The sequence below is a fragment of the Anguilla rostrata genome, chromosome 9 (genome assembly GCF_018555375.3).
Source record: "Anguilla rostrata isolate EN2019 chromosome 9, ASM1855537v3, whole genome shotgun sequence".
In the NCBI taxonomy this organism is placed as follows: Eukaryota; Metazoa; Chordata; class Actinopteri; order Anguilliformes; family Anguillidae; genus Anguilla; species Anguilla rostrata.
The window spans coordinates 34,631,635-34,653,529 of record NC_057941.1 but is presented as its reverse complement, the minus strand read 5'-3'; the positions used below and the strand labels follow the sequence as shown (position 1 = coordinate 34,653,529).

General features: G+C 49.7%; 1 protein-coding gene across 1 annotated transcript; it reads right to left on the bottom strand.

Moving 5' to 3' along the window:
- Positions 1–588: 588 nt before the first annotated feature.
- Positions 589–18,666, bottom strand: LOC135263653 (PWWP domain-containing protein 2A-like). Its single transcript, XM_064351943.1, has 2 exons — positions 17,274–18,666; positions 589–4,424 (listed from the first exon to the last, which is right to left on the bottom strand). The coding sequence occupies exons 1-2, from the start codon at positions 18,404–18,406 to the stop codon at positions 2,558–2,560; spliced, it is 3,000 nt and encodes a 999-aa protein (XP_064208013.1). The 5' UTR covers positions 18,407–18,666; the 3' UTR covers positions 589–2,557.
- Between the last annotated feature and the right edge of the window lie 3,229 nt (positions 18,667–21,895).

The window sequence follows — 21,895 nt, the reverse complement described above, 5'->3', positions numbered from 1 at the left end:
ATAACCGCACGGTGAGAGTGCCGGGCTATTCACCCGGATAACCGCACGGTGAGATGCCGGGCTATTCACCCGGATAACCGCACGGTGAGAGGCCGGGCTATTCACCCGGATAACCGCACGGTGAGAGTGCCGGGCTATTCACCCGGATAACCGCACGGTGAGAGTGCCGGGCTATTCACCCGGATAACCGCACGGTGAGAGTGCCGGGCTATTCACCCGGATAACCGCACGGTGAGAGTGCCGGGCTATTCACCCGGATAACCGCACGGTGAGAGTGCCGGGCTATTCACCCGGATAACCGCACGGTGAGAGTGCCGGGCTATTCACCCTGATAACCGCACGGTGAGAGTGCCGGGCTATTCACCCGGAAAACCGCACGGTGAGAGTGCCGGGCTATTCACCCGGATAACCGCACGGTGAGAGTGCCGGGCTATTCACCCGGATAACCGCACGGTGAGAGCGCCGGGCTATTCACCCGGATAACCGCAGGGTGAGAGTGCCGGGCTATTCACCCGGATAACCGCACGGTGAGAGTGCCGGGCTATTCACCCGGATAACCGCACGGTGAGAGCGCCGGGCTATTCACCCGGATAACCGCACGGTGAGAGTGCCGGGCTATTCACCCGGATAACCGCACGGTGAGAGTGCCGGGTGAGAGTGCTTGCAGAAGACACCTGAAGGCCAATCAAGTCACAGCAGAGTTGCCAGGTGAGGCAGGGAGTGTTAGGGGGAGCGTAGCCACATCGCTACAAAATAAAGATAATCTAGATGGTCGAGGTTGCCTAAGGACATAACTCCATCTGCGCAGAAGCCGTACCGCCATCGTACCGCTCCTGCGTTCAGTGCGTTATATTCCCAACGCTCGCCATGAGAGCCTACACCTGTGAGCCGCTGTACCAAAACCTGACCGCACAAGCCTCACTCTCACACAGTAACAAACGGCTGGCTCCATTTCCCTCTACTGCCATTTCAGCAGACGCTCTTTCACAGAGACACTTACAGAGACGCAAACACAAGCCCAAAGATCAGAGATCACAGAGCAGAACTTCCCCAGAGGGAGAGGAGAACAGCCCCAGGAGGGAGAGGTGGAACTGCAGGTATGCTGATATGCAGCAGGTAATACGGAAGTAATCGTCTCTGTGAAAGGCAGGAACTCACAAGCTTCTGGCCCCAGCGGAAGGTTACGTCGCTAGTTTGAGCTTCAGCGTGTCGTTAAAAACAGGAAGTGGCCTGGTTCTCTGTTGGTTGAGATTTTGAGCTTCGAACTACACCTGCAAGAAAGCAGAACACTAAAACCCGAATATTTTGGTTTTCATCAATTACTTGAATACATTTTCCTCCAGAGAGCGCCAGTTGAATTCTCAGGAGGGGCACTGTGATTGTACCACTGAGTAAGGTACTTGAACTGAATCCAAAATGCTTCAGTAAATATCCAGATGCATAAATGGCCTGCGTGTAAAAATAATGTTTCCAGCATCAGCAAACACCTTCACTTAAATGTAAAATGAATGAAAAACACAGCAGACCTACAAGACAGGCTCTGAGTGGCACAGAGCTTTATTTTTAGCTAAATCAGGGAACAGACGCAACACTGATCCGATTGTCAGTTTGCTTTCCTGTTGGGTAGGGAGGCGGAGGGGGGGGGAGCTTAGGAACTGAGAAGTACGAAGATTATGTGGCAGAAATATTCAGCAGAATTCAATTCAAGCTCATTGTCAACGCCTTGCTGCCAAACCGCCACACTGAATAAAGGGAAGCAGAGGGAGGCCGTGACTGACAGGTGAGGGATCCAATCGAGCTGTGCCCCTGACACCATCCCCGCCCCCTCCCAACGCTCTTAACAGACCACACTGTTATCAAGCATTGCCAAGGCAACCAGACATCAGATCTCTATGTACTGTTCTGGGAGCGGCTGTACTGCATCACCGGACGACCAGGTCAGCCAATCAGAGGCCAGTTCAGCAGAGGACAGACGAGATCAAGGTCAAGGCCGAGGACTGGAGACATCCTGGTCTCTGACAGATGAGGAGAGTGTCAAATAAGGCCATGCCAGCCAAAAGGCCATATAAATGGCTCTCGGACAACACTGCAGCAAGAGATCGGCTGGGAGGGCCATGAGCTCAGCCTGCCCACAGACACCAGCGTCTGACCGCTCGTGTTCAGCTGAACACTGTTTTAAGAGGGCATAAAAAATAACCAAATGAAAAAACCAGCAGACCAAACTGTGATGTGCATCCATCCTATTCCCCCAAAACACATCACCCTTTTCAATCCACTCCCTGACTGTATCCTGGAGACCCCACCACTGAGCTCCCCAACCTGACAAACCCCATCAAGGGGCTCAAGGCCAGAGGTAGTTTAGAAACTGAAGGCGAAAATCAAAGTCCCAAAGGGTTTGCTGTATCGCAATGTCTCCATTGGGCGGGGGGTATCGACCGTCCTGATTAGTCAATGGAGGGCAGTGTGACGAGAGGGAGGGTGGGGGGTTAACCCTTCCCTTACCTTTCTTTCCCCTCCCCGCCCCGCCCCGCCCCGCCCCTCCTCGCCCCGCCCCGCCTCACGTCTGGAGCAGCGCGCGCACCTCGGGGGGGAGCCGTCTGGCGGCTTTGGCGGCCTCGGCGACGGCTCTACGGTACGGGCCCTTCCTCTTCCTGTCGAAGCGCGACAGGAAGTTCTCCAGGAAGTGGGAGAGCTGCGAGAGGGGCAGGCAGGACGTGCTGGGGGGCGACCCGAACCAGGACACCCGCGCCTCCCGCCCCGCCCGGGGCCCACCGACGGCCTGCACGCGAGCGGGCCACCAGGGGAAGCCTCTGATTTTGGCCCAGACGATGTCCCCCACGCGCACGGTCGAGCCGTCCGGGGCTCGGGAGAAGGCCGAGGCCTCCGGGGATTTACCGCCCTTACCGCCCCGCCAGGAGGACGAGGAGGAGGAGGGCGTGGAGGCCGGGGAGGAGGTGCTGGGGAAGGGGGGAGGGGGCAGGGTACCGGGAGGTAGGCAAACAAAGGTCTCGGTGGAGCTACACTCCGAATTTGAGGACTTCACGTCGTCCGCGCTATCGACACTGCACACGGAGGCGGGGCCAACAGGGTCAAGGGTCGCGTAAACCGTCAGGCCGACCGCCCTACCTCCCCGAGTCTCCCGCCTCCCTGGTACCCCTGACTCCGCCTTCAGGCCCCCCTGCACCTCGCCTATTGTAACTTGGGGGCGAGTTTCTGCTTTGGCACAGGGCTGGGGTTGGCTCTGGGGGCTGGGCCGGGTCTCGGGTTCGAGCTCTGCAGCGCAGCCCTGCTTGTCAGCGGCAGTGGCGGGGTTGGGGTTGCCCTGAGAGCAGGAGGAGGAGGAGGAGCAGGGCGGGGCAGGTTCGGGCAGGGACCCACAGCCACCCCCCTGCACCACGGGGAGGCCCGGCGGGTTCTCTCCGGTACGGTACCTTTGGGGCTTGATGCGGATCCGGGACGGGAGGGGGGCGGAGCCGGGCAGACGAGCCACGCCCCCGGCGCTGATCCGGTGCAGCCGGCGCGTGAAGTGGACCTTCTGGTGGGCGTCCTGCAGGGCGGCGGCCCTCGTCCGGGCCTTGGCGTCGGCCACGGCGACCACCACCCCTTCCCGCTGTTGCCGGCGCTGCGCCTTGGCCAGCTTCAGCACCTCGCGGGCCTTGCAGTGGTCCACGTTCTTGCTCTGCAGCACCTTCTTGGCGTTGCCGGGCGGCGGCGGGGGGGGCGCGTTTCCCGGCGCCCCCCTGGGCACTCTGTTCCCTCCGCCTCCGCCCTTCAGCTGCCCCGCCGAGGAGGCAGAGGAGGAAGAGGAGGAGGAGGTGGAGGAGGAGGACGAGGAGTTCCGGACCGCGGGGGCCTGCCGCTTGGGCCCCTCGGCGCCGCGGGCCCTCTCCTCGGAGCGCGGCCGCTTCCCGCCGGCCGCCGCGCCCTCGCCGCCTCGCCGGCGCCGGGCCTCCTCCGCCGCCCCCCGGGCCTCCCGCCGGTCGCCCGCCGTCGCCACGGCGCCCTTGCACTTGTCGCACAGCACCTGGCGCGGGCGCAGCCGGATGGCGCTCATGATGGACGTGGGCTCCTCCCGCAGCAGCCGGCGCTTGGGCCGCTTGATCCGCCGCGGCGGGGGCTGAGGTAGCGCCAGGCTGTACGTGTCCCTGATGAACAAGGGCGGGGGGTACGGGGCGCCCTCCTGGAACAAGGGAGGGGGTTTCGAGGTCCACAAGCTCGGGGTCGGGGTCGGGGCGGGGGGCGGGGCGGGGGCCTCATGGTTCTGGGAGCACTCTTTGGGAGGGCTGTCCGGGGAGTCCCCGCCCCCCGCGCCCTCCTGCCCCACTCCGAGCGGGAACGGCTCCGTCTTCAGCTGCATAGATTCCGGCCGGTCCCGGTCCTGTCTCCGCGGAAACACCGTGACTGGGATCCCGTAGGGTCCAAATCTGCAGAGGGGCACGGACAGGAAAGAAAAACAGGAAGAAAGGCTGTGAAAAAGGAAGAAGAAAAGAAAAGCAAAACCTGAGGCTGAAAATGCAGTTTAGGAAAGTAAAAGTTCTCCCCAGTATTTTGTTCTAATAACACAGATTTGCTAATTAGTACAACTCTTCAGCCAGCAGATACAACTAATTAGAGAAATCTGGGTGGAAAAAACACATGGAAAGATTTTTACTTTCTGACTTTCTACCTCTGAGCCCAACAGACAAAACTTGCAGCACAGACCCCTCAAAATAGTTTTTTTTATATTTTTTGTGTCCCTCTCGAGGAAGAATTGCTCGTCAGAGTGGAGGGCGGTGACTGTTGTGGTTTTAAACAGTCAGAGTGGAGACTGCTGTGGTTTCGATCGCTCTTCTGATGAATGACATGGCTTGATGTGAGCAGCTCTGCTCTCTCACACATGAAAGGCCGCTGTGAAAGGCTCACGCCACAACCACAGCAAAGACTTCAGGGGGCGCAGACGCACAAAACGAACGCTCTCCCAGATCGAAGGCAGTCGCACACCCTAACCTGAACCCACCGCAGGTTACCAAACACGCACTGAAAAATAAAAATGAAAAATATGTATTTTTTTTTTAAGTTAGAACCTCCAAAATTCGGAAGAGAGGCCCCAAGGCCCCGGGATGGAATCTGTTTGCTCCTGCACAAGACCGTCCGCGGAAGAACGGCAGGGAACGGAACATTCCGGAACCCTCTTTGGATCGCCGGCATGAGAGGAGGGGGCGTGCCGCGTGTCTCCAACAGCTGGAGCCAGACGGCACACAACACCCCACCCCCCCCACACCGTGCCCCAACCCAGCCCCCATATATACATACACACACCCCTCCACCCTCCCCCCAGCCCAGCCCCATACACACACACACACACACACACACACACACACAACCCTCCACCCTTCAGAATGTGAATGTTTGTTTAAAAGAGGAATGTGTGGCATTCGTTCAGGTCGAATGCCGACTCCCCGTTTGTTCACGGCAACGGCGACGCCAAGCGCGCGTTAAGTGAGCAGGTCGCTATCCGTATGACCGTAGGTCTGTTCCGGCTGTCACCACCTAGCCTTCCATAATCCAAATTCCACTTTCCTAACGTACGGCTTTTCACTCCAAACTCCTAAGGGTCAGTCAAGGTATCCCAGCCTAAACCACAGCAGGTACAACGATACCTATACCACCAATCAGAGAGACCACACTGTGCCCAAAAATCTGACTGTCCCTTCAGCAGTTTCCACCCTGAACCCCCCAAAGCCCTCTCTGACAGGACAGTAGCACTCCTCTACTGATGCCCAAGAGGACGTCCCGGGTATTCCATGAGCAACAGTCACCCATAAAACCTCACGGTGAGGCAATTTTGCACACCTCCAATCCTCTCCACTCCTGTAAAGTCTGGACTCATTTTATTCTTGAAGACGGCACATTTGAGGCAAAGTAACACGCAGTCCTATATCACCATAGACAAGGTGAAGGCCTACATTTCAAACGAGCGTTAAAGTAAACATTGGCTTTCACTTTCACTGAGCTTTCTTCACACATACAAACATACTGGGGCCCCAGAAATGTAGGGCGGCCAGACCCCCCCCCCCCAGTGGCGCACAGGCCACAGGAATAAGCCGACGTAACGCAGCTGTGGCAGGAAGTTCCTGTGCAGAGAGCTCCGTCAGCGCGATCTGCAGCCACAGGCTGTGAGCTGCTCTCCAGGCCTCGGCCTGACTCTGACCGCATTACAACACGCTTCTGACTCCCCTCCTTCACGCCCCCCGCCACTACCACACGCTTCCAACACCCCTCCCCCCCCCCCCCACTACCACACGCTTTCAACCCCCCCCCAGCATAGCGAAAGCCACGACCACAGCAAGGGAAAGTAGCCAGAGCTCCTTTCTCCAGCACACACTCACCGCCCCCCTGCACAGCGTCCTGCTGATGCATGGGCTGTGTTTGACCCCGGGGGGGGGGCTGGCCGACTGTCTTGGGGGGGCATGTATGACTAATGATGTGTGGCACACAGGACCCCTGGAGAAACCCAGACGAGATCTGTGTCCTTTAATGCAACATTGCAAACACCCCCTCCCCCCCTCCCCCACCCCCCCCTCCCCAGCCCCCAGCCTCTCTCAGGCCCTCGTCGCCGAAGCAACATAAAAAGAGCTGTGAACATTCTACATCAAACCTCACCTTCTTCAGAAACCCAGCTCTGTCCCATTCGCTTCAAAGTCAAACCACTCTATGGCTGCTTTTCTCGGGGTTTTGAAGGCAGTAAAACGGGCCACAGAGCTCTGCTAATTTCTCTTTGCTCTTCCCCGTGACTTCGCTGCGGCACGAGGCTGCAGTCTCGCCCTGAGGTGAACCGGCGAGCGTCAGGCGCGGCTCCAGTCGTTCCCCCGCGCGGCGCGGCGGTGCCGTGAATATTCCTTTCGATTTTCGGGCCTGGAATTCACCGGCATCCCCCGTACCCGTTAGCAGACGCCTGTCAGCCGCGGCACGGCGCCGCGAAGCGCGAAAACGGCACCGCTCGGCGTGAACGCTCGCACATCACACGCTCTCACGCGCTCCGCTTACGCAGACGCGCTCCCCGCTCAAGGGGCACAGCTGCCGGATTCACGCCTGCAACCTCCCGTCTGACAATCTGGCTCCGTGACCTCTGTTCAAACTCGGCCACACAAAAGGCGAAAGGGCTTTAAAACTAGCTGCAGATAACGCGCTGTCAAGGATAAAACAAGGGGTGCAGAGAATGAAATGCCGTGGAACCAGTACACACAGAGAATGGCAGGCATGCAGCCATTGCAGAGAGATGCGGAGCTGAAGGGCACAGTGGTCAGTGAACGTGCTCTTAAAGTCTGTTAAAGGAGCGTATGGGCGTGCTGGATTTGGGGAGTCTGAGAACGAAATGTAGGGTGTTCCAGTCATGAGTTACAGGCAAAAGGCTGTTGACCAGACTGTGTGTCACAGATAACTGTCACAGGACACTACGTAGAGAGATACTCAAGAAGCACAGTCATTTCCAAGGGGTGAAATGTGTTGATCTGTACTTTTCTCTTACGTTAGAAACCTAGAAATGTCACGGTACAAACTGAGGCGGGGAGGGGAGAGTAGCTGGTTGAGAGGGGGGCAGAGGACCGCTACACAAAACAGGATAATCTCTGAAATCACTTGAAGATTTAATTCGGAACAGCAACGGGAAGGAGATCGGCTACTGGTCTATCAGGTAATCTCACAAATGAAAATGTCTCCAATCACGTTCTGGCTGGCTTAATGCAAACAGTTCTGTGGCAGTACCTGTCCCTCTCCCCCACCTGAATTCATCACGGCTTTGAAGACTGACCAATTGCTCAGCAGCCTGACAGACACAAGCTTGAAGAAAAAAGAACAAAAAAAAAATGAATTTCAAGATGACAGGATTCTCGTAGGAAGTGCAGAAGTATGATCTTCGACCTTGATGAGGTGAATTTGAGGTGATACTTTTATAAATGAATATACAAATATCTTACCTGAAAGATGCTGACAAAATGTAAAAGGAAGCCAAAACAGATAAAATGGCTTCACTTCGGTAGCTTATTCTAGCACTTTCCGTGGCACTGGCACTGATTCGGAGGCTGTTACGATGCTTTACCGTACCTGCTGAACGAGGCTTGTGGCCTGTGCCGGGGTACTTAGTGTTTTCTGGATGAGAGCAGCTGCTAAATGTGTTTAATGTACTGTAATGTAATAATGTCTCCTTTAAACGGATCCATTTTCACCTACAGCAAGCCCCAGACCGTCCCTAAGAGTTTAACTCTTTTTTTTAAATGCTCACTTCCTAGCCTGAACCATCAATGATGCACAAACAAGACCGCGCTACGAAAGCTGGGAGAGAAAGGCGTGATGATGGTCAAACGTTCGCTCTGAGTACGTGTGACGTCACAGCCTGTGCTCCAGGGGTTAACCTGTGCTGCTCGTGGTTAACCTGCGCTTTCCATGGTTAACCTGTTCCCTCCACGATTAACCGACACTCTCCACGGTTAACCTGTGCTGCCTGCGGTTAACCTGCGTTCTCCACGGTTAACCTGTGCTGCCTGCAGTTAACCTGCGTTCTCCACGGTTAACCTGTGCTGCCTGCGGTTAACCTGCGCTCTCCGCGGTTAACCTGTGCTGCCTGCAGTTAACCTGCGCTCTCCACGGTTAACCTGTGCTGCCTGCAGTTAACCTGCACTCTCCACGGTTAACCTGTGCTGCCTGCGGTTAACCTGCATTCTCCACGGTTAACCTGTGCTGCCTGCAGTTAACCTGCATTCTCCACGGTTAACCTGTGCTGCCTGCAGTTAACCTGCGTTCTCCACGGTTAACCTGTGCTGCCTGCAGTTAACCTGCACTCTCCACGGTTAACCTGTGCTGTCTGCGGTTAACTTGCATTCTCCACGGTTAACCTGTGCTGCCTGCAGTTAACCTGCATTCTCCACGGTTAACCTGTGCTGCCTGCAGTTAACCTGCGTTCTCCACGGTTAACCTGTGCTGCCTGCGGTTAACCTGCGCTCTCCACGGTTAACCTGTGCTGCCTGCAGTTAACCTGCGTTCTCCACGGTTAACCTGTGCTGCCTGCGGTTAACCTGCGCTCTCCACGGTTAACCTGTGCTGCCTGCAGTTAACCTGCATTCTCCACGGTTAACCTGTGCTGTCTGCGGTTAACCTGCATTCTCCACGGTTAACCTGTGCTGCCTGCAGTTAACCTGCGTTCTCCACGGTTAACCTGTGCTGCCTGCAGTTAACCTGTGCTGCCTGCAGTTAACCTGCACTCTCCACGGTTAACCTGTGCTGCCTGCAGTTAACCTGTGCTGATCTCTGTCAACTAGTGCTCTCCACGGTTCAGTTCAATTGAGTTTTACTTGTATTGGGCCAAAGGGCACGGTCACAAAGCAGCTGTACAGAGATCTGGGCCTGACCCTGCCAAGAGCTCACCTAGGGCTCGTCTGAGAAGCCGTCGGCCCCGGTCAAGCTCCGGTAGAATTCTTTCCCCAAGCTTCCTGTAGCACCTGCTGAGCTTAAGATCAGACAGGGCCTCGGGACTGCAGGTACATTAAATACAATGTGCTATATAACATACAGGTATGTTAAACACAATGTGCTATATAACATACATGTATGTTACCTGCAGCACATCCACGGCTGCAAAACCGATGGCCCCTGTTCTTCTGCACATTCACCGCAGTAGCCTGCTCAGCAGAGTGAAGCCAATCACACACGCACTCAGAATAACTCCTCTCGCTACAGTGAAGAGGTGTTAGCTTCCGTTTTTTCCCAGCCCTCCATAAACCAAAAAAGGGTGAACTAACGATTCTATAGGGATACATCAGTCAGTTTTTAAATGTAAGCCAGCCAATCCGTCCCAGCGTGCAGACGTCAAACTGCAGCCGGTCTGGTGCAGTGCTGCTAATATCCAATCAGGAGATTTTTGCTTCAGGAGCAGAGGGCTCGCAGACTGCCTGCCCGTGGGTGTGAGCAGAGAGAGAAAGAGACGACAGCTGGCTGGAGAGACGGAACAAAGAGAGGAGGGGGGAGGGGGCAAATAAGCCAACAGCTGGAGTTTCTTTTCAAATTCATTTGCAGATTAGCTGGGGGGGGGGGGGAATGCCGTGGCAACAATACCCACCCTACACCTGGCAGCCCACACCCTGCTAACCTCCCCCCCCCCAGCAGCTCTGCCACCAGACTGCTGCTGGACTGGGCGCAGGACGAGCTGACCTTTCAGCACTTCAATTAACACGACAACTGGACCAGCATCCCACTCAGGACTGGACCCTGCAACCTTCCGGTACTGGTCGCCAATCGCAACTCTGCACTGCCTCCCACTATGCAAATGCATACAGGCATATCTGACTCGTGTGCGCTTAAAAAAAGGCCACTAGAGATAGAGTCGCAAATGAGATAAAAAACGTTTAGGATATACACTCCACTGGGTCTTTAACAGTGGGAACGTGGGAGAGTGAAATGGGCCAGGGTTCTTAGGGTTGCAGGTTCGATTCCGCTGTAATGTATAGCCAGCGTACTCCCCAAGCATGTTAGCTAGGGGTGTCTAATCTTGTCCTAAAACGATCAATGTGGGTACAGGTTTTTGTTTTAACCCAGCACTACAACACCTGTTCAACGAATTAACGAATTATAGTCTTCAATCAAGACCTTGACAAGTTGTATTATGTGTCTTTGTGTTGGGCTGAAACAAAAGCTTGCACCCACATTGGCCGTTTTCAGATAAGACTGGACACCTCTAATATTAAGTAACCTTGATTATATCACAATATACAATAATTACTAAATTATTATCTAGAAAAATGAATCAAGTTCATTTTATTCAGACATCCGGGTGCCAGATTTTAATGAGTCCATGTCAGGATTTTGGCGACGCAGAAATAGACCAGACGCTTGTCATTACGACAGCAGGCCTCTCCAGCTCCTGGCTTTTGTAACCTATAATTCAGCTGAAGTCTGTAGAGTGTCCCTTCAGCTGGCTTAGCACATGACAAGGTAACAGGCAGTGACTAAGAGGAGATTCACCTGATGAAGTCAGACCAATCATTATCAGTGTGTGGTCCACGCCAGCCTTAACTAAAACGGGTCAGACTGACGATTATAGATGATTCTGACCATCGACAGAGACCACAGCACCAAAAATCCTTTGGTAATGCCATTAACCAAAAAACTTTGTACAAATAAAATTCTCTCTCTCCACTGTGTACTATAGAACCATGAGCAGAGTACCGAAATTTGGTTCCTCAAGAGTACCGACCAAATCGTGACGAAACAGACCAGAACCAAAAAAAACTACAGATAATTACGCTGCAGTTGATTACGAGAAACTATGAATGACAGAAAAAAGAATGATTACTGTAACCAGAAGAACACCAGAATTATGATTTTCACAGCTGTCTTAGAACATATAGAATAAGTCATTTATAACATCATTCCAACCATGTCCATAGCCTAATCACTGCCATGAATACCACTCACTCTTTCACCCTGACTTGAGAGAGAAAATTACACCAGACATTAAACATACAAAACTAAAAGGGTAGCCTAATTAATGCCCAATCACTCCCATTCACCTGGATCAGGGCTGCCCAGTCCTGTTCCTACAGATGTACAGTCCTGCAGGTTTTCACTCCACCCCTAACAAACCCCACCTCATTCAACAGCTAGAGGTGGCATTGAGCTGCTGATTCATAGAATCAGGTGTGCCAAATTAGGCTCGAAATGAAAATCTCCAGGGCGGTAGATCTCCGGGAACAGGGCTGGGCAGCCCTCCCCGAGCCAGTACAGCCCGTTCTGGACTGGGTGACAAATCACCATGGCGTCCTTCACAGAACCCGCACGTGGCAGCGCGAACGGAGGCACTATGTGCGCTCAAATCTGACCTCGTCTACGCAACGTCCCAATGCTAAACGTGCTACACGCCGTCCAGCCATTTTAGCAAGTAACGCTTAAAAAACTGCAAACTCATACTGACTCGTGAATGCGACTAAACTATAACAGAGACCATTTTGTAGAGAAATGCACGAGATCATGTTTTTCCCCTCTCGTGTTAGAAACCCATAAATGGCACAGCAATGGAGGGGGGGGCAGAGCTAATTCGGAGGATTAATAGAGAATCAATGTCCCACTCTGGGGGGGAACAGCAGTTCTAAAGACAGCGTATTAAGCTATTAAGTCCAAATCTTACAGAGGTACTCTGCAGTTCTCGGGTACACAGTCACCTGTAACAGTCGCATCGAGGGTATGTGAGAGGACCCCTCTATGCACTTCAAACATCCCAATTACTGCGGTGCTGCTTCTCGGTTCCAATGCCAAAAACCCAGCACAGGGTACGAGAGCTCCCACGAGAACCCATCTGAAAAACACTTAACACCGTAAAAATCAGCCGCTCGCTTTTTTCTCCCCTCAAACAGCGACTAAATTCAGTAGCACTCAAAACGAGTGTTCAGACTCTGAAGGCTGTTGAAAAATTCTCATTTGCAGTTACTTTCTCTGCATGTTCCCCCTTAGTTGTTTTCTTTACACTTATTTCATGCATTGCAACTGTTTCCTTTTCTCTGAATCTTGAATGCGAAATAGCCTAACTGTTAAGACAGCCCCACTGACACAACACCATCCTGTGTTTTTACAGGACTAAAGCCTTAGCGTATGCCTTCTCCTCTCTTCTCTCCAGCTCAGCTGCGCAGTCGCGGCACCAGAGCACAGCGTCACCTGCACAGCTGACGCAGTCGGACTGTAAAACGAGAAGAGGGGGAGCCCTGCGGACAGTAACCCCGCCTCCCTGGGGTGTCGCCCTACATCAGCCGCACCACGCCCCGAAAACCCGCCGGGCCACAATGGGCACTGCCCCAGTCAGAGGGCCCGTTTCCCCTGGGTTCTGAGGGCTGTTATCTTCCTACTGTTACAAACAAACCAACCTCTCCGCTACTGTGTAAGCTCCACCCACACCCACCTCTCTAACCGCATTTACATTTTATATGCAGTAGAACCCTCAAGAGATAAGAGAGTTACAGTTACTGACTGACCCGTCCGGTATTCAATGAGGTAATGTCTGTTCTCAGGTATAGAACAATAGTATATCTTACAGATATGAATTTGCCACTAAAAGGCAAGAATTAAACTGAAACAAGCCGCTAACAAAATTGAATAGGACGGAGTGTGGCACAGTGGGTAAGGAACTGGGCTTGTAACCGAAAGGTCGCCGGTTCGATTCCCGGGTAAGGACACTGCCGTTGTACCCTTGAGCAAGGTACTTAATCTGCATTGCTTCAGTATATATATCCAGCTGTATAAATGGATACAATGTAAAATGCTATGTAAAAGTTGTGTAAGTCGCTCTGGATAAGAGCGTCTGCTAAATGCCTGTAATGTAATGAATAGTAGTGCACATTTTAGTACTATTGCTAATGAATACAACATGGACAAAATCCAGTGTTTTATATTAAAAAAGGTTAGGAAAAAAAGCTAAAGCTTAGTCAAGGAGCCAAAAGATTGTAAACAAAGGTCAGTTTTATGCCCACATTTTACTTTCAGAACTGCCCATCTCTTTTTCAGTAACATGTGGCAACAAACATAGCAAAAGAAAATTCTAATAGGGCACTGATTACAGCTAGTATTTTTTTTTTTTTTTTTTTTCAAGTGTATCAGTAAAAAAAGGAATGAGGCGTATTTCTAAAAGCAATACAGCTTTGTGTATCGGCTGTATTCCACCACACCAACGGAAACCCACCTTGTCCTTCTTATACGCAGTAAAAAGAGAGCAGAAACTGAAAGTATTATCTGTAAACCACAGGGCCACAGAGTACTGAACACCTCCAGCCTGTGGCTGCCTGTTCACATATAGAGCCTAATAAAACACCTAATTCAAGAAAGAACACACCGTCCTCGCACGCTTTCTTCCTCGCCACTTAAGCTCGACGGCCTCGCCGTAAACCCGACAGTCTCCTCCAGGAGCCGCCACTCACTTCCCAGGGCAGCGTGACCGCTAAGTGGCCCGCGGCGGAGGTGTTGGCAGGAAATGAGGTCATTTGTCTCGACCCCCTCCTGCTGTGACTTTCTGCCCTCAGTTCCACAGGCTGAGAGAGGAAAAGGCCATGGCTTTATGACCCTGGGCCAGGGAACCAAATCCAGCCGATCCACTGGCCACGGAACCCCTGGCCTTACCCAGAAACGTTCCAGGACTTTAGCGATTTAGGGGGGGGGGGGGGCACATATGATTGACAGCTGGAGTCGTCATTCCGGTTAAGATGCCCCAGCTCCATTTGCCAGCTCTATACATAGTAACATTAATAGAAATGTTCTGTTTGGATAAATCCACAACGTTATCGGATCAAGTAAGCAAACCTTGGCTTGTTTCACCAAGACATCCATCCAGCTATGATGTTTCTTACTACTGAGGTAGAACAGCTGAGGTTCAGGAGAGGGACCACACCTCAACCCCACCCCCCCCTTCCGCTTATTCCCTATAAGAAACCTTCCTGCCCACTGCACCTGTTCTTTCGTTCTTGTTTATGTGCCCCACACATCTGCCCACTCCCTCTCCCACTCTCTATGTATCTCTCCATTTTTCTCCATCTCTCTCTCCCCCTCTCTTTCTACTACAGGGTCCAACGGTTTACCAGGAGCTACGGTGAATCCTTCACCGAAGCCTTCCCCAAACCGCAGACTATTTACTATTACTATATTTACTGTACTGCTTTCAGTTGTGAACACCTGCTCAGTAAACATACTGCGTGCATTTATTTGATGGTATGGTCCTTAGCACATAAACCACAAAAGTAAGAATGCAAATGAAGCACATACTAAATAAATTTAAACTGTCTAACTATTTAAACGGTACACGTGGTCACCATCCCACATCCATGTCATACAGTCATACACAAACGCTTCTCGAGTTCCCATAGGTGTTTGTGTACATTAAAAAGAGGCCAGACGTTACCTGTTTCAACTTTTCTTCTATTGCAAGCTAACATTGGCTAGCTTCTCTGGCTAATTAACAAAGTTAACGAAATCATACCTTGTAGGATTATATGCCATGGTCATGCTCCTGACCTGACCTGACCTGACCTACATCCACAGCTCTTTTCAAGCATTTGACAGCCCCTTGTTCAGACCAACATTACTGCCAGTGGCGTGTGTGAATGCTCTCAACCCGTTAAAAGAACAGACAGGCCTTGGCTGTAACAGGAGAAGCCACAAAGAATACCAGAAACTTCATATTTTAACTTTTCACAATGTTCCACATTCCACATGTGAAGGTGGCTCAGGTTTTCCCAGTAACAAATGGCTATAAAGTCATTCCTGACTACCCCTGATAGAGAGGTCTTGGTTAAGTTCAGGGCAAGCAAGATTGCAGGTGATATCTACAGCTACATTGAAGGGGATCAGCATACCACCGGCTTGCAATGCTGTGCGAGTATGTTCACACAACGCCAGGTCTTTGGAATGTTCGGATGTTACCAATCTTTTCAAGAGCAGCACACAAAGTAGGCTACATTTCTCCTCAAAATATTTCTCGAGAATAAGGGCAGTTCAGCACCATCTCGCTAATACACAAACCATTCTCGGCAAAGGTGACCTGGGTTTCGAAAGCATGAAAACGGAAGCGTCTCAAAATCTGCTTCTTGAAAACCGTATTGACGGTTAGCCTAAGCATCAACTCTAAAAAATTCAAACATGTCTTCAGAGTCCCCAAGGAAACCGGCATGTTCAATCGCATCCCTAAATAGAATGGTGACAGACAGCGCGAGAAAGCCGGAAAGTAAAATAGAAGTGTTGATAAGCGGATGAGAGCACAAACGTTGAGAGACAAATTATTTCGCATTAATGTTACTAGGACGTTATTCACAAAGATTAACCAAACGGACAGCAGTGACACTGTAAATGAATATTCATTCACGCGGCGCTCACACGTCAATTAAGACAAACTAGGCCTACTTCTAAATACAGAAACGGCGTCAAGTCCATATACATGGTACTACCATTAAAACGTTCTTATACTTTCTAATGTGGTTACAAATAACATTTCACCCAGTTAACACAGCTACATACACCGATCAGCCACAACATTAAAACCACCTGCCCAATATTGTGTAGGTCCCCCTCGTGCCGCCAACACAGCTCTGACCCATCAAGAGTTTTTAAAATCATGTGGAAATAATTCACCCTCTACCAATATCTTAGCTTTCTATAGTCCTGTAGCAATAATAATGTAACAAACTACCAATACTGTAATAACTCCCAATAATGTAATCCATTTCAAATTTTTAATGTAATAAAAACCAATAATGTAATAAGTAGTAGTAGTAGTAGTAGTACCCTAGCGTACTTTATTGATCCCCGGTGGGAATTTGCACTGTTGCAGCATCAAAGACAACAAAGTAACACTATCAGATACAAATATACAGTAGATACAAATATATACATAAATCCAAATATACCAAAGGACACTTTCAGAGGTGGAGTCCATGCCTCGACGGGCCAGAGCTGTTTTGACGCACGAGGGGGACCTCCACAATATCAGGTAGGTGGTTTTAATGTTGAGGCTGATCGGTGTGTAACTACAACATGCACACGACCGGAGCTACTGAGTTAACTGCAAAGCGCACCTTATGTTCATAGTAGAGCGCCGTTCCCTGATAACACCTGAAGAGGCTGTTAAAACGGAACTCGTTTTTTTTTTTCATTTTAAATTGCATGTCCCAGATCCAATAACAAGACTAAACGTTACACTTTTGACAGTTCCTGCTTATTTCGGGCGGGGTTCTTACGTTCGGTTTTGACCTGTTCACAAAAAAAATTAAAAACGCATGCTTCGTGCATTGTGCAATTCACCACGTTCAGGTAAACATTACAACTAAAGGTGCGTTTCTGTTCCACGCTACTCGAAGACGCTGAGACGGAGGGCGTTTTAAAATGTAAACAAAACAGCATGCGATGGACCCACACACACATAAAGGGAACTGGCATTGGCAACGCCACTTCCACACAGCCTACATACAAAGCCAATACGCCAAGCTGACTACCTGCAATATACCACTTCCTATCGTTGCATGCCAACGTTACATCATTGTATATGCTTGATGTTCTGTGATTCTTCTTCAGCGCAATTTGTGTGTCTTTCATCATTAGATAGCAAAGCTGTCACGAGGCTCTATGGAAAGAGAGACTTTATTTTATTATTTTTATTCAAACTTCCGAAATCAGGAAAGCTAATCTAGGACAAGTTTTTGTTTGAAACGAGCGACGCGGCTAAGGCTGCGACTCACTCTTACTACTGTTCACAATTTTGCGCTTAGGGTTTTTACCTTTTGGAGAGGTCCATAAGAACCCCTGAGAAGATCTTCTCGCCGAGCTGAAAGGACACCACCAGTGCATCATCGATGATGTGATCCAGCGAGACTCGAACCTCAGAACCGGGACTGAGATGGGCGATTGAGTCGGGCGGTAGCCCGGTGCTCTCTGCGTCCGTCACAGTGGACTTTGATTCGGACAGAGTTTCGCTGGAGTCGTCGCGAAACACTCGCCGAGGTGCGTGCAAGTCCTCCGATTCCAAAACCGGCGGTACCTGGTCCACTGCTGTTGCGGGAGGATCGGAAGAGTTGCAAGGGAAAAGGTCTCTGACGTTACTCATTTCGTCGGTGGTTCCGAGTACTTTCTCCTTTTCTAATACGGGCAGAGGGTCTGTGTCATCAGCGATCTCGCAACATTTCAGGACCGCATCTTTCGTCGAACCGATTTCCAACTCTGGGGAAGCGGCATCATCTGTGGGTTTGGACTGCGGTTCCGTGACCAGCAGTGGTTTGATTAAAGCTCGGACTTCACACACGATCTCGGTTGGCTCCGCTGTTGCATCCGATCCGTGGCTGGTAGCGTACTCGGTCTTAGTTTCTACCGGCTCTACTGAAGAGAGTAACGGCGCAGCAAGTCCAGACTCCATCTCCAGTGCAAGAGGTGTACAGTGCGAATGTAGAAAGACTACCGACGGCTCAGAAGTGGAGATGGGAGTGGGAGAGGGCTGTGAGCGGGTGATGGAGTCGTACGCACTGACCTCGTTTGCAACCTCCAGAAGAACTGGCGAAAACTCCGCTTTAAAGCTCTCGCACTCACCCCGGAGGTCTGCCCGCCCGGGGTCTTTCGGCGTGACCTCAGTCTCCCTTTCTCTACCCATCGGACAACCGGCATCGATTTGTTCTTCCTCGGCAAAAGCGACGTAAGCTTTTCCCGCGGCTTCTTGCTCCGGCCTGTCCCGTGTCTCGGGGTTGACCAGTCGGCATTCTGGACCTGCACCCTGATCCTTGGGTATGTGCATGAGGTCCATCACCGATGCGCACTCACTCGTAGCCTCCGTCTGGAGTTTAGCCTCCGACTCGAACTCGGTTCCGTCCCCTACCGTTGTTGATGCCGCAGCAGCTCCTGGCTCCGCAGCCACGGCCGCCATTTTCTTTCCGCTTTGCAAGCGAAGGTTAGTTCCTCTGGCTGGAAAGACATAGATCCGCCCATCGTTCACTGGCTTTACTTATGATTGGCTAGTAAACTGAAAACTCGCAGTTATGCGGTCAGTATTGTGTCACTCAAATGAGGGCACGAGGAAAGCTTGTTTCAATTGGCTCTTTTTCTTAAAAAACGGTGTTTTCAATTCTGTGGATAGTGAGACAGGGGGCGACAGTGGACAGTACCATCAAATGGATAAAAAGACGAAGTAGTTACCTGCGGTGATAACAGCGAGGTGTCAGGGGAGTTAAAACTATCTCGAACGGGATCCCGCTATTTAAATGCACATACTATTTCTGCGGCTACATAAAGCTCTGACAGCTGTAAGTAGCCTATATATTACTTAAACTTATACTTCTATAATAGATATGAAATAATAATAAAATAATGATTTATCCTCCTAAAATCAAGGTTTTGTCCTTAGTGCACATGAGTCTCTGGTCTTAATTTCAAGAACCATATATTCTACTAATCTGAAACCTACACTAGAAGGGATATTCATTGAAAATAAAATAATATTTTTGAAAATATTTTCACTGCAAAATGTTTTTGTCATCCATTGTATTGACCAACTTCACATGTTGGCCTATTTTAACCTTTGCATGCTAACTGCATTTCCATTCAACACATAGATAACCACAAGCCACAAGTTAACCTGGGGAGGTGATGTCACATATGTTTGTTAATTAACAAGTATTTCCATACTGATAAAGTAATTGTTCTACATGCTCTTGCACCTTTTCCTTGGGAGGATAGTCACACGTTTCTGCTAGGGTGTAAATATCTCAGTTAAGCTTCATTACCGTGGTGTAAACTCTGAAGGAAAAACCACCTCACAGTTTCTAAATGTCATTAAACTAAAAAATAAATAAATAAAAAAACACCCAAAGATTGCAATGTGCTTTTCCTGTGAGCATTCCTTCAGGAGGAGAATGAGAGAAGCCCCCGCCCTTGCTGTCACACATAGCTTTATAATCCCGTTAAGATGGAGAAGTCAAGGTCATACCTAGCATCCCTCAGGGTCAACAATGGCAATATACTGTACAGCAGATGGAGAGAGAAATTCACAGTGGTGTGTGCAATTAGCTGGCTCACACTGTAGTGCACATGTGTACGTAGTACTGAAAATGTGATCTGTTACTGACAAATGTATCCCTACAATTTGCAATAATGAGCAGGGTTAGATGATATGATTGAAATGCTCAGTATAGTTAAGACAACTGAATGTGTACCAAACAGTGCTAACTGGATACTATCAATGTACTGCCACATTGGTCAAAGATGCATACTCGAGGAAAAAGTCACATTGAAACTTCATGTTGCTATGTCATTTATAGATCCTATAAGCTTTTATTGCATACATGTGTCATTCGTGAATATTTTCAATTTAACCTTGACATTCCAAATTTAGGCTCAGTTTAGTATAACCACGATATTCATTGTCTTTTCACACTTAATAGGGAATTCAAGCCAGTTTAAAAAAAATTTCAGCTCCCACTCAATATAGCTATTTTAAATGAATTGCATAACTCCTGTTTTGTATGAGTTAAGAAAAATCAGTGGTTAATTGTAATTTTTCAGAACATAGAGCAATGCACGATAAACTGCAACAGTGAATACGCAAGGACTAAATCATGCATGTACAGTAATGTAGGCTATGTGCAACGCCGCGTCATTCAATGAGAAAAGGAATGCACCGCAATAAAGTGATTATGGTTCGTCCGGTGATCAGTTTTGTTGAGTTGGAGGATAAAGAGTGAGAGAAATCACGCGCCCTCTTGCGCCCCCTAGTACGCTTCTGCTCCGAGCAAGCTCGCCATCCGTTTAATTAGCGAAGGCGCGAGAGGGTCGGTAGCGCAGAAATCTGCGGTGAGACATTAACGAGACGTCCGCCTTTAAAACCCGAGGAAGCACTTTCCCACGGCATAATTCCGTCATAAATCCATCATTTATCTTTCGCAGTGCAGACATATCCTCCAGGCAGGTCCAGCCCAGCGAAGACTAATATAATCAATCATAGTGCTGAGATTAAGTAAGCTGCAGTTTCATCACTCGCTTGAGTCTAATGCCAAGAACAATAGCTTCTAACTGCTTTAACAGGCCTGACTTCATCTCTTTTAACACTGGATGAAAGACACATTCGTCCACAGAATTGCCCTGTCACTGGGGGGGGGGGGGGGGGGGGGGGGGGCACCAAGCATAATGCATTGCAACGGTCCCGTTTTGCCTCACCCGACACTAAAACACCAATTTAAGTTTTTTTTTTTTAAAGATATGTTTTCATTGTAATAATGGCTTCCGATCGTTATTGTCACTGGCATACAGGCCAGTTTTGTTCAGTGAACTTGAGGACATTTTAAGGAAATGTTTCCTATGTTTCACCATCTCAGCCAGTGAACTGCTATTTAACAGGTATAAGTTTAAGAGTTTTCCAGCATTCTACATGAACGAGGAAAGATTAGTTTAGGCATTCCCATTTTAAAATGAGTTTAGATATTCCCATTGTAAAATGAGTTTAGATATTGGTAAATGGACTGCATTTATATAGCGCTTTTATCCAAAGCGCTTTACAATTGATGCCTCTCATTCGCCAGAGCAGTTAGGGGTTAGGTGTCTTGCTCAAGGACACTTCGACACGCCCAGGCCGGGGTTTGAACCAGCAGCCCTCCGACTGCCAGACAATCGCTCTTACCTCCTGAGCCATGTCGCCCCATATTCCCATTGTAAAATAAGTTTAGGCATTCCCATTGTAAAATAAGTTTAGGCATTCCCATTGTGAGATTAGTTTAGGAATTCCCATTGTAAAATGAGTTTAGATATTCCCATTGTAAAATGAGTTTAGTCATTCCCATTGTGAGATTAGTTTAGGCATTCCCATTGTAAAATGAGTTTAGTCATTCCCATTGTGAGATTAGTTGAGGCATTCCCATTGTAAGATGAGTTTAGTTATTCCCATTGTAAAATGAGTTTAGACATTCCCATTGTACGATGAGTTTAGATATTCCCATTTTAAAATGAGTTTAGTCATTCCCATTGTAAAATGAGTTTAGTCATTCCCATTGTAAAATCAGTTTAGATATTCCCATTGTAAGATGAGTTTAGTCATTCTCATAGTAAAATGAGTTTAGTCATTCCCATTGTAAGATCAGTTTAGACATTCCCATTGTAAGATGAGTTCAGGCATTCCCATTGTAACATGAGTTCAGGCATTCCCATTGTAAAATGAGTTTAGATATTCCCATTGCAAGATGAGTTTAGTCATTCCCATTGTAAGACCAGTTTAGACATTTCCATTGTAAGATGAGTTTTGGCATTCCCATTGTAATATGAGTTCAGGTGTGTTGTGAAGAGAGGGAATTTGAGGGTGTTGCGTAGGTCAGAGGTCATGTGTGAGTGTATGATCTTATGCTAAATATGGAGCACATTCCCAGCTTTT

Excerpts from the sequence above, each read along its gene's own strand:
- LOC135263653 (XM_064351943.1), bottom strand. The coding sequence starts at position 18,406 with ATGGCGGCCGTGGCTGCGGAGCCAGGAGCTGCTGCGGCATCAACAACG. Across the intron at positions 4,425-17,273 it reads CTTATGGACCTCTCCAAAAG|ATTTGGACCCTACGGGATCC; the intron begins GTAAAAACCCTA and ends GCCCCTCTGCAG.